Source organism: Pyrgilauda ruficollis, unplaced genomic scaffold, assembly GCF_017590135.1.
Source record: "Pyrgilauda ruficollis isolate IOZ18807 unplaced genomic scaffold, ASM1759013v1 scaffold4, whole genome shotgun sequence".
NCBI classification, from domain to species: Eukaryota; Metazoa; Chordata; class Aves; order Passeriformes; family Passeridae; genus Pyrgilauda; species Pyrgilauda ruficollis.
This window is the reverse complement of record NW_024525489.1, coordinates 7,028,275-7,040,553: the sequence shown is the minus strand read 5'-3', so window position 1 is coordinate 7,040,553 and position 12,279 is coordinate 7,028,275. Positions and strand designations below refer to the sequence as shown.

At 35.8% G+C, this 12,279-nt stretch overlaps 1 protein-coding gene across 5 annotated transcripts in view; it reads right to left on the bottom strand.

Moving 5' to 3' along the window:
* The window catches only part of PPM1B (protein phosphatase, Mg2+/Mn2+ dependent 1B), a 61,190-nt gene that overhangs the window by 6,925 nt on the left and 41,986 nt on the right, over positions 1 to 12,279 (bottom strand). For 3 of the 5 annotated variants that reach the window (XM_041476827.1, XM_041476828.1, XM_041476829.1), the window contains 3 exons: positions 11,831 to 11,948; positions 5,902 to 6,013; positions 2,685 to 2,742 (listed from right to left, as the gene is read on the bottom strand). In XM_041476827.1, the coding sequence (XP_041332761.1) occupies positions 2,685 to 2,742; positions 5,902 to 6,013; positions 11,831 to 11,948 (288 nt within the window). The remainder of the gene's footprint in view (positions 1 to 2,684; positions 2,743 to 5,901; positions 6,014 to 11,830; positions 11,949 to 12,279) is intronic. The other 2 variants (XM_041476830.1, XM_041476831.1) reach the window with 1 other exon arrangement.

The following is a 12,279-nucleotide window of genomic DNA, read 5'->3' as shown; positions in this document are numbered from 1 at the left end:
TAGATGCTAAAATGTATAGTCTTTAGAAGGAAGCCATATTCTCAATTGCAAAAGTTAATCTGACTGTTTGGGTTGTTGTTTGTATGGTTTGGAGAGGTTTTTTTTCAGTCATTTGCATTAATATTTTAGCAACTAACAACATTACTATTTTGCCATGATAAAAATTGCCCTAGCCTTAAATACAAGCATAAGATGGAAGATGACTGCCACAGGCAGAGTTTCCAGTCAGTAACGGAAGTGTTCTGCACAACACCCACTCTCAGCAGACACGGGTGCACTGCTAACCACACTCAGGGAAGGATTCTCAGGCGGAAGTCAAGTGTGCCTTTGTGCTCTACAGACTCAGCATCAATGTCTCTAGCACCTGATTTTTCATATGAACATCTGCTCTTGCCTCATATTAGTTTAAACAGGAGCATCATTGGCCAGATTTCAATCTCACTTGGCAATGTCATCATTGGGATATACTGTATGTTTCCTTCCTGCTTAAATGTGAGATGTGTAGCAACATTATCACTGTGTGTAGACATTCTGAAGAGTCTGATGTTGAATAACTGAAAAGCTTCCTTCCCTGTACATCTCTGGACACTACAGTCTCCAGTCCAGAAGGCTACAAAATCAAACATACACCTGAAACTGAGTAAGACCAGCAAGGAAGTAATGTTTTCATCATCTCAGAGATGAGGCCCACTAGATTCATCCAGTTCAAGGACATTAAGGTAACTTGCTGGGAAGATGCAAACAGGTATTGTATCCTTCACCAAGGGGAGTTCATCCTCTCAAACCACTCTGGGCTAGTACCAGTTAGAGTGAAAAGAACAAAGGTGCTGACTGGCAAATGACATGCTATCACAAGCTCAAAAGAATTGAAAACACTATTTAAAACACATATCTGAGAATTGCACTTCTATATCCACATAAGAAAAATTTAGGAAGCAGACTGCAGTCTACTGTTCAAATCTCTTTTTAAAGAAACCAAATTAAAATCTAAACTAGCTACTCAGGGATTTTAATAGCAAGAAAGGTCAAAGCTGTTAATGGTATATTCTCTTAGGAGCAAAATGCATATTTAGGTTAGCTACCTCATTTCATTACATTAAAATGGGTGATGCACAAACATTTCCTGAAAGGAGCCAATAGACAAACAGATGCTGTACTACACATTAGGACTTTCAGCAAACTTGCACAGCTATTGAGAAGTAAATCTAGACTTAGAATGGCTGCATCACAAATGCAACTATGGCATACAACATTTCTAAAATGTAGCCATTAGACAAACATTCAGGGTTTCTTCTTAAAACACCAATTAATTTGTAAAACCTATGCTGTTTTATGTTTTATTTCATTTTTAAATAAGCCACATATACCAGTAACTTTTCCCCAAAAAGCAGGGGAAGTTCTGGCTAAATACAAAAAGTAGTAGCAGGCTGATAGAGGTGCAGACTTTCCTGAAGGACTAAAGAAGCTGAAAAGAGGAAAATTTTGTGTACCTTGGTTTGGGGTACTGTTGCAAAATTTTGTGAAAGTGAAATGAAAAAAGTATAATCCTATCACTTACAAAACAGACAAAGGAACAAATCCTAAAAAATTAACAAGTTAAAAGATTTCTTCTCCATTTGTACGCTAACAGAATAGTTAGCCCCTTCCACCCACACAAGCTTCTAACTGAAGATAATAAATGAAATATAGGCAGTTAAGAGGACAATGGGAAAGACACAGTAACAATTGTGGTGAGACTGAGTATTTAGAATCTCAAGGTGTGCAATTGATAATTTCAAGGTATTTCAAGTGCAACACCATTCACGGTAATAACTAGCTGACTGAGAGCCTTGTAGCCATCTCAGAAGAAAAAAATATTATAAAGGATTTACTAGAATAGGAATGGTACTTCCACAAAACAGTTCACATAAACTGTACAGGAAATGACAACGTGTACAAGCACTGATACTTTTTATCAGTTATTCAGTTTTCCACAGTTTTTAAGCAAATTTAACCACAACTGATAGTTATTATTTACACTAATATTAGAAGCTACCTAATAATCAGGCTTAGAGGCACAATAAACCAGATTTCAACATCCTACTTAAAATTCAGCTTCGTAGGAAATGGGAAGAAGAATGTCAGCCATTTTAGAAATCATAACTGAAGTAATGTAAAATGACTTTTCCTTAGACCAGCAGAGATGGGACATGAAAAGATAGTGTAAATGTTATGAAAATAGTCAATATTAGTTTTGTAGTCTTTTATATTCAGTGTACCGAGGCCTTCTTACAGAAAACAACAGGAAGTGTGTTTGCCCCCTCTTGTACTACGTTTCTGGACAGTACACATAACAGCTAGTTAAGTAACAGATTTGCTGACTACTAATTTTTTTACAATTATAAACCATAGTTTGGAAAAACCCTGCACTGTTACCTCACTGGTACCTCATGGTTTGACTGAGAAAGTGGTAGTCATTTAGATGTTTAAAAAATCTTTCAGAATTGGGTGCCAGTTTTCTGTCTTTTAGAGGAAGAACTTCTATACCAAATCCATCCAGAGCAACGTAAAAATTAGAGGTACATTACAATATGTATCTTGTATTTCTAACACTTTATTCCCAGTGACGAACACTTTTGCTTAATGTATGACATCTTCGATGTTCACATTAACAAAGAGGTGTAGCAATCAAAATGGGAACTTACCCCCTCATTGTCTCTGTGTGGATTCAGCCTAGTATACACATTTTCAATAATATTACGCCTAAAAAGAGAAGTTTAAAAAAAAATAAGCAAAATAAAGGATTGCAAAACATTGAGAAAAGTTTGATCAGAGTAGTCATTTTGAAGTGCTTAAGGTACTTTTCTTTTAATCTGTCTTTTAAAAAGATGAAACCCACTCTGTGTCTTTAAACACTTTCAATAAGAATTTGGGGATCTAGCAACTGGTTAAGATTTGTAAAGACTGAGCAAAGTAAAACCATTTTCTTACCTTACACTCTCCATGATCCACCTCTTTTTAGAGCTGCATACTCAGATTTTGTCAAGAGCAACATTTAAATCTATATTTGGCTTGTTATAAAAAATTCTTCAAGTTTCCTGGTTTTCTTGCCCGATTTCTGGATGTGGAACTTGAAGACAGTTCAGTTTTCCCCCATTTTTATTACATATAGGCAGGTTACAACCTGTCTACAATATTCTCAGGTGTGGTATGAAGAGTATATAACCCCTGAGATGTGTTTTCTATTGTCTACTCACACTGTAGAAAGTAAAACACAAAAGCCACTAGCTAGACTTTTTTTGTAGCAGTACCATTTAAGGCCCCACATTCACAGGCAGTCAAAATAAGCACAAAGAAGTTCACAAAAAATAAAACCATCATATAAACAGACTTCTGATGCAAAAAAAGTTAAGTACTCACATCTTCAAGGTTAAAACTGACAAACATTCAGACAGCTATAATAAATATGATCAAAGTTATTGACAACTTCAATAAAAAAGAACTGCTACGTGGACTAAGACTCAAGTCTGGAACTGACCAAGATCTCTAAAAATTTTATATTACAGAATGAGGGACACCAACTGTTGACTCTTCTAAAGGACACAAAGGCATCAGATGTCAAAACAGCAGCAAATGTCTCAAATACACGTGGCTCTCAATGCAATAGAACTTTCTGTCCCAGAATACTGAGGATGCTACAGGTTTGATGAGGCTCCTTCTGAACATATTTAAGAAATCTGGAAAGGTTGCATATTTGAGTCAGTATGGGATCCACTGGAATTGATAGAAGATTTCCTAGAGAAAAGAAACTGATCTTTTTGGCAGTGCTAGAGGAAAGGGTTCTCTCCATTTAGTTCCGCAATTAGTGATACAGGAATGGCACAATTCTGACTAAATGTCTGTACTACATAAAGCAGAGGCACCTCCAATGTAACCAAAAACCCTTGGACAGTCCCAGCAAGACTGCTACAGAAGCAGGAAGCAGCCACTGCAGTGGGTTTAAAAAGACATTGGGAATTACCCAATCTTTTTCATTCACTTTTCTTTCTTTCAACCAGTGTATTTCTCTGCGATTTTTTTTGATGGGAAAACTCAGGAGCAAGATTTTGAGTGGAACTACTAAGACCCAGGTGCCAGAGTAGCTCAGGGCTTTTGTTTACTTCAGCAACAAACCTCCATTCCTGAGGCAGCATTTGAAATCACAAGGGGATTGGTGTCAATCCAGAAAACAGGCTTTGGAGAGTAAGATTTTATAGAGTAAAACAGCACCATCAGCTGACCCATACATCTCCTGTCTCAAAGAGTGGGCCCCACGAGGGGCTTCTACATAAGTGAGAAGCTTGAAGGAAGGAATTATACAGCCAATATAAATGGAGCTACTTAAGGGGTTCCTAAGGTTTGCAAACATACTCTAGTCACAGTAACACTGAATTGCAATTCTCCAGCTCAGACATACTAAAAATTGGGAGCAACTTAAACTGGTGCTAAAACCGTGGATTACAGCCACAGACAAGATCTTTTTGCAACCTGTTTGAGTAAGGTCTTGGAGGTCAAGCACAAGGACAATGCGTAACTTCTTTGTGACCTGGTAACATCACAGGATAAGGACCTCAAGGAAAATAATATTCTCGAGTTAGGACAGAAGTCTTAAGTTACACAGTACGTTGATTTGGGTTGTGCAGTAGTATTTTTTACCAATACTTCCATTAATTTCCTGCAAGTAAAATGAACTTACATATGTCACTGCCTTTGTCCCAAGTTCTGAGGCCAAGAACAATTTACTTGATACTTAATGACATTAAGTTACTTAATAATATTCTCTTGAAAGAAACTGCAGGTACACCCCTGAAGTCAGGGGCCTTTAAAAGTCAAGATGAAGAGAAAGGCACCAAAATGCAAATTCTAAACCAAGTCCATGAAAAATGCAACCAGGTTCACAACAAATTTAAAGAGAATTTTTATGTCAGGGATCCAGAATAGTGCAGCAGTACATGATGTAGTTATTAATGAGCAAAACAACAAAACACAGTAGTTGAGAGGCACCAAGAAGAACAGGCACACCAAAACTTCTCTAAATGCCTGGAATGCACACAAGTGGAGAAGAAGGTGCAGAATATACAGATACTTCCAAGGCCAGAGAGATATAATCATGGCAAATAGTGCTCATTAACAAGTACATGCAATGAAAATAGATGTGCACACATACAAATGCTCAGAGGACAGGACTTCATATTTTGTAAAATACAAATATTCCAGAAACAACATCCTTTATATGCCAGGGAACACTGATCAGTCCTACTGTCTAGGGAATTCCAGATTAACAATTGTTTATGCAATCCTAAAGTCTTTTCATTAAAATCCTTAAGTTATAGGTTGCTAGAACATCACCACTGAGCTCCCCCAGAAAGCCAATGTAATTTCTGAAGGTTTATTCCTGTTAAATTTTAAGATGCATATTCCATTTCAATATTCTTGGTTGTCTACCGTTCAGTTTCAGACTAAACAAATAAAAACAATTTTCTCATGAGAATGTTTGCTGAGCAAATAAGTACTGTTCCAAACTTAGAATGGACATGAAGTGGTTGGGAAAACATGATATCAGGAAAACTGACTCCCAGCATTTTTGATATTCATTTTGATATGTTTGATAGCTCTTAACAAATGTAGTAAAGCAGCAGTAAAAAGCCAAGAATACATATTTTTTTTTAAATGGCCACATGGAAATAATAAATTAATATGTAATGTACTCTTTACCATTCTGAAATGGGAACAATGACACAAATGTCTATATACTGCAAAAGGTAAACTAAGTTCAAACATAAAAAACTTGAGTATAGCTATTACAATAAGAAAACTTTAAAACATTAAATGAAAGAGCGTCAGTGAATTTAACAGTTCAAGAAATTCTAGTACTGTACTCACTTGCCAGCTAAACCACCTCCTGGTGGTAAATTAGGGATATTCTCTGCAGTTAAAATACGAATAACATGAGCAAGATCAGGCATTCCTTCTTCACCTGCTTTTTCCATAATTTCTAATTTAAAAACACAAGAAATCCTGAATTAATACCACCCATTGGCTAAGACACTGAAATATAAGATATTATCACTTTTTAACAGTGGCATTATGAAAAAGTTACATGTAAACAGGAAAACATTGTTTGCATTTTAGGTTAACAGTCTTCACATGATAGAACAGAGTTTAAATTCATAGTCTGTCATTCCAGCATGCATCAAGCCTTACTCTCTAAGACAAATTCAGAAGCAGACTGTGAACTGAATGAAATACCCTGGAGATAGCAGCCTGTTCTCTCTGAAAAAGACAGCAGCTGGGAGTCTGTTTCAGTTAGCTTCCCCTTGCAGCGCAACATGTTACATGCCATAAAGCCAATGCTTCCCAGGATTCTGGCACACTTCATTGTGAATAACACCTTGTATCCCCAGTCTCCAGTGCACAAACACTTTGACCACCAAGCAATCAAGAGGATACATAACAGATAGATAATATTAGCACTCAAGTGGCCAAAACAGAATGTGGAACTGATAAGGAATAATTAAAAATACTTATTAAAATAATAATTAAAAATGATATTCTATTTTCAAAGCTGACATACAACTCAAGTCCAGTGCTTCTAGCCTCTAAGTTCTTCTAGCTTGGAAAAGAACTGACTGAACTGAAGTAAATCTTCACATATTCTCTTTCATCAGGGTTGTTATTAAGATAAATGTATATCATCTGTGTAAACACTCACACAGGTGTAATGCTGCCAGCTTCCAGTCATCAGCCTCTACTCATTCAATCATGGCATAAAAAGGTTTGGAGTTGTAATGCACAATTCTTCTATTTTGAAGAGAGAGTATTTTTTCTGAAAATCAACTAAGTTACAGAATGGAGTACTATTTCCTGTAGACACTGTTCTAGATAAAACTCTCTTTAAGAAGAATTAAGACTGAACCCTCTCAAGTATCATCCTAAAAAAAACTTCAGTCATTCTGTATCTTGGCTACTATCCAAACATAAGAAACAAATAATTTCATTTTCTTACAATTGATTATACTCTGGATGACTGATTTGGAGCCTGCAGTTTATGAGTTTCTTAAGTTAGCAGAAAAGCACACCGCTTACCTACCTCAAACCCTTCATCCCAAGCTTCCTAGTATTTAACCTGTCTTGATGTCTATCACTTATCTAAGAAGCAAGTGACATTCAGACTTCTCTTAGGACTACCAAGATCAACAAAGTGCTTGGCAAGGTACTCGCCCACTTTGTATGAGGCACATCTGTAACCCCTAAAAGCAATCACTTGTAGAATACTGTACAACCTTGTAACAAATAAGGCACTATTACACTTCTAAGTCCCAATTTTAAGGCAGCACCATACAACCTTTGCAAAGAATAAGATACCTGCACTACTACTAGAAGAGATTAAAATTAAAGACTGTTCCATGAAACTTGGATATGTATTATCATCCATCCATCCATTAAGGATAAATCATGTCTAGCAAAGGAAATGATAACTGAGTAAGTATGCCTGAATCTTAGGATTTTGATCACTTCTTCCACACATACTAACACAAATTAGCCACAACTCCACTTATAAATTGCATCCTTTTGTTCAGTTCCACTTAGTTAGAAGTAACTGCACTGCTATAATATAATTTTGCTGAGACACATTTGACAGGAAACATTTCTCATGAAAATATACTTTTTATACCAAGAGCACATCTGGTTCTATACACAGGACAAGTAGACAAATAGCACGAATTAGTAATAAGAAAAACTACAAATGCAAGAAATTTCTAAACATTTATTGTAAGGGTTTTATATCTCCTTAAAAAGGAATGAAAGCAATCACAGCTGAAGATTGCTGTATGTTTCTCGGTACTAGAAACATACACATTTACACTGCATAACAACTTCTCAGAGAGTGCTGAACTGAACCACAAGCATCTTCTCTCCATTTCTAGGTGGCAAACCAAGAATTGTGGATGAACTAATCATTATCTTTTTATTTTCCTGGTATTAGAATGAGCCATTTTATCCAGAACTTGTTTCCTCTTTCAAAAAAAAAAACAGTTCCTAACAGAAAATTGAGACTAAAGCAAATGAGCATGCATGACCCACTGTCATTACACATCAGTTAGCAGATATACACAGTGGATGTGCTTGCAAAGGCCACCAGAGAAAGAAACCAAACTTTTTCAGAAACAGATTTATGGGCATTTACAAAGCTTTCAGCTTAATCTCTGTGATGTTAAGAATAACCCTACAGTTAGATTTGCATTCCTAATATAACTCAGACACTTAAAGAATAATTCCTGGTATTATTATATATGTATATTCATGAAAGTCCACATCTTAATGAAAGTCTACTACTTAACCTCTACAACACTTTTCACTGAAAGCCTAACACTTCACTCACGGATAAGCATTTTGAAAATTCAGGTAACACTTTACTTCAATTTCACATAACGCAGGTCCCCAACCAGACAGTATTACAAGTTCTCCATGTTCCAGCACCATCTTTCATGCCCAGCTATCAGAGTATGACAAATCAGTTTTATATACAGTATATATTCCACATATGTAAAATGCATCATCCAAACAGGGGATTAACTGAGTATACCAGTAAAATTGCTTAAGCCTATACAGATCACGTGCCCCTACTTATGATTTGTGGGGTTAGTGGTTTTTTGGGTTCTGTGGAGTTCTGTGGTTGGTCTATTATTAACTACAATTCTGATACACTCTTTCAAATAAACTGGAACATATCAGAGAATTGAACTGACTTCTGTGCCTAGTTTTCACTTTGTGGGATCAAACTTTGGATCTCTGAAAAACAGCAGAAATTATTTGCAAGGGGCAGTAAGAAAAAAGTGACCTAGCATAACCTCACTACCATCCAAAACACCTGTGGAAGGTGCTCCATCCATGGCAGTGGCACTGAACTAGATGATCTTTAAGGTCTCTTCCAACCCAAACCAGTCTGTAATTCTGTGATTGTGCTTTGGAGATGGATCAATTAAATGACTCAAATGAGAAGCAGGGCTGTGCTCAGAGTCATAAATGACTCAGGCACAAGCTTAACCTCATTAAGTATTTTAGTATACTCTACAAGTGGCAGCTTTGGAATGCAGTTATTCACATTCCGTCAACCTCAAAACCCAAACTAGCAACAGAGCACTGGTATTTATTTCTTCCACTGGAAATCTCTGTAAATGATGACTTGCTGAGTTTGTTTTTAATTAGTCTATTAAAATAAAAAAGTATCTCTAGGTATTAAGACAATAATTCTCTTTTAAGAACTCTGGAATGATCTTGGGGAACTACTAACTCAACTCATTATACAAATGTACAAAATCTAAGCCTTCCAATTAGGAATGTACAGAGCACAAATGTTACATGTGCAAGTACTAAACTGCTTTTCAGTTTTTTTTAAATTTTTTTTTTTACTTTTTAAAATCTAACAAAAGCATGCCTTAAACACTGCTATTCTCCCTGAGCCAGAGCTTAAAATGCCCAAGTATAGTGGTGAAAAAATTGTTGCCTAAAAAGTTTGATGGGTTTGTACAGTCAGCTTGAAATTTAAGGCCCACAAGAGAACAGAAACAGAACAGTGTGTATTCATTAAGAACAAACACCAGTGATCAAACTAAAATTGCTTCAGGAAGTCCCACAGGAATTTTATACTAAGTTCTAATGTTGCCCTGACTTATATTAGTCACTTAGTGAAAGTGGAGGGTATCCAAGAGAACTCATAGTTTACATTTTTGACATCTACTTTTGCAGCTTGGTAGTTCCAAGACAACCTTTTATTTTTCACAATGTTTTTACTACAGGTATAAATATAATTGCTACTGGCTATCAGCCAACTGCAAATAACTTGTGAGCCATTAACTCATTAACAATTTTTTTAAATGTTGTTCTTGTTAATTTGTGTTCCAACACCATTATTTGCTTTTTGAAAGGAATAGTCAGCCTCTAGAAAGGCATTTTAAACAAATCCATATTATCAGTGTCACAACATATCTATCAGGCTTTATGTTTTTAAGAGTCACAGACAGTTTAAACCTTTCAGGCACAACTTGTTTATGCACTGTTTTCCACACTAAGTTAAAAGATGAATACAAAACTGATTAAGGCAGTTGTCTTAACCACAAAGAAACCCCACCTTCCAAAACTTTTACTAACTCCAACACCTGAAATTAAAAAAATTCATGGGGACAAGAGTATAAAGTCAAAAGTATTCCTGCTCACTACTTAAACCTTTAAATGAGATACTGTTTTTAGAAATTGCAACATATTTTTAAAAAATTTTCCTCATGCTGCTTAGTGGTTTGAAACATTTTGCTAAAGCTTTTATCCTTTCCCAACCAATGATATTCAAGGCACATGTAAGGTAAACTGCAGTCCCACCGTTTTTTCTTCCTTTTAATTAAGTAGACTGTATCAAAATTACAATTTCACAGAATTTATGAATACAAAAATTTGTTAAAAATCAGATAGATATTTCAAGTTCTTCTGAAGTCTGTTTAATTTACTTTTTCCACTCCTTGTCAGAATTTCTCAAATATGCTAACTGTCATTTCTTGCTAAATATTTGCCTTGTAAAGACCTTGAACTCTCTCTCCAATTAGCAAAACACAGAATGACACACGGAAGTCAAGCAGGGAAAAAAAAATCAAGAGCTGAAGCAACAGAAGTTCAAGCTTTGGAGCAATTAATTTCTCTGAAGCACTTTAAGCTAAACAATCATCTTGAATTATATTTGAAATGACTCCACATGAGTTTGGACTACAAACTCTCAACTATTTTTATTGTATATGTATTATTTAGTTAAATATGATAACAGAGCTAAAAATAAGTTAGATTAGTTAACCCAGACACTCCAATCACAAGTTATTTGACAGCTTTTCTATTAATCTTAACATTCACTTATAAAAGCAATAAAATCCACTGCAGTTCCATACAATTTTCACCTATTTGCTAACAGAGAGCAGCCACCAAGAAGCTGGGAATACTAAGCCGTAACCACTGTGCACACCTGACTGCTGCCAGTGAAGGGAACTGCTCCTGGCTCTCTCCCAGAGCCTATTAACAGCTCATGTACTCTACTCTGACACAGAAGATAACAGGTATTTATCTTAACTAGTGTCATCTAGGAAACCTGGGATGTAAGCCAAATTCCAAGAAACAGGCCTAGAGTTAGCATTTGAAGTGACCACTAGTGCTCTCTAATCTCAACAGAAATTACAAATATACAACCCAGTTTAGTTTAGATCCCATTTAAACAAGAGGAAAAGACACCACACACAACAGCTGTGTGCTCAGAGATAACTCATAGCTGAAGACCATCATGCATATATATTGAAATTTAGGGTGGCCACACCAACTATCTGGATTACTGGGACATTGACACAAAAAACAAGTACAGCTTTTCTTTTCTGTCAAAAACTTGCACAGAACAAGGGAAGAAATAGTACAAACAATACATCCCTTTTAATATTTCATAAGCAGGACAATAGCAAGATCACAATTTATAGAGCTGATACAACACTCTGCAAAGTCAGTAGTTGCATTTTAACCCATGAAGACAGCACTAAAAACTTGGAGCTCACATTAAGAAAATGTTTGCAGAATACCTGGATAAACTAAGCACACGGCCTAAAACATTCTTCCTGACGTACAAAAGTTCAACGTTATAACCAGGCCTGAATTTAACCCAACATAAAAGTGGCATAATGTCTTTCATGGCTTTTGTTTTCATGCTCGAGATAGTTACGACACTACTGTGCTCACTATCACAAACTGTGATTTGTTCACTATCTAGTGAGCTAAGCACATTCCTTACCTTCAACTCGTGATTCCAAGTACTTATCCAACTCGGCATCTTTTTTCACTGCCTCCTCTGAGACCTTAGGAGCATTTGAAAAACAAACTAATACAATACTCATGTTATCACGACTCCCCTATGTGATAAAAAAGAAAGAGAAGTTAGTATCTTTAGTGTTATTCTTCATCTTTCTCCTCTAATCACATTTGTACTTTTTCTAAATACAGTGCTACAGACAAACCTGGAAAAAAAAAAAAAAAAAAAAAAAGAAACCCTGAAAAAATCCTGTATTTTCATCAATAAGAACCTCTCAGTGTCCAAACTACACCTCTCACTAGAATTTATTTGACTATTTTGACTGTATATTCTCAGTACTAAAGACTAAATAATTAATGGACTTATCAACATGTCAACCATTTAAAAACAGTATCAATAAAACAGGTCAGAAATTAGATAGTTGTGTAATG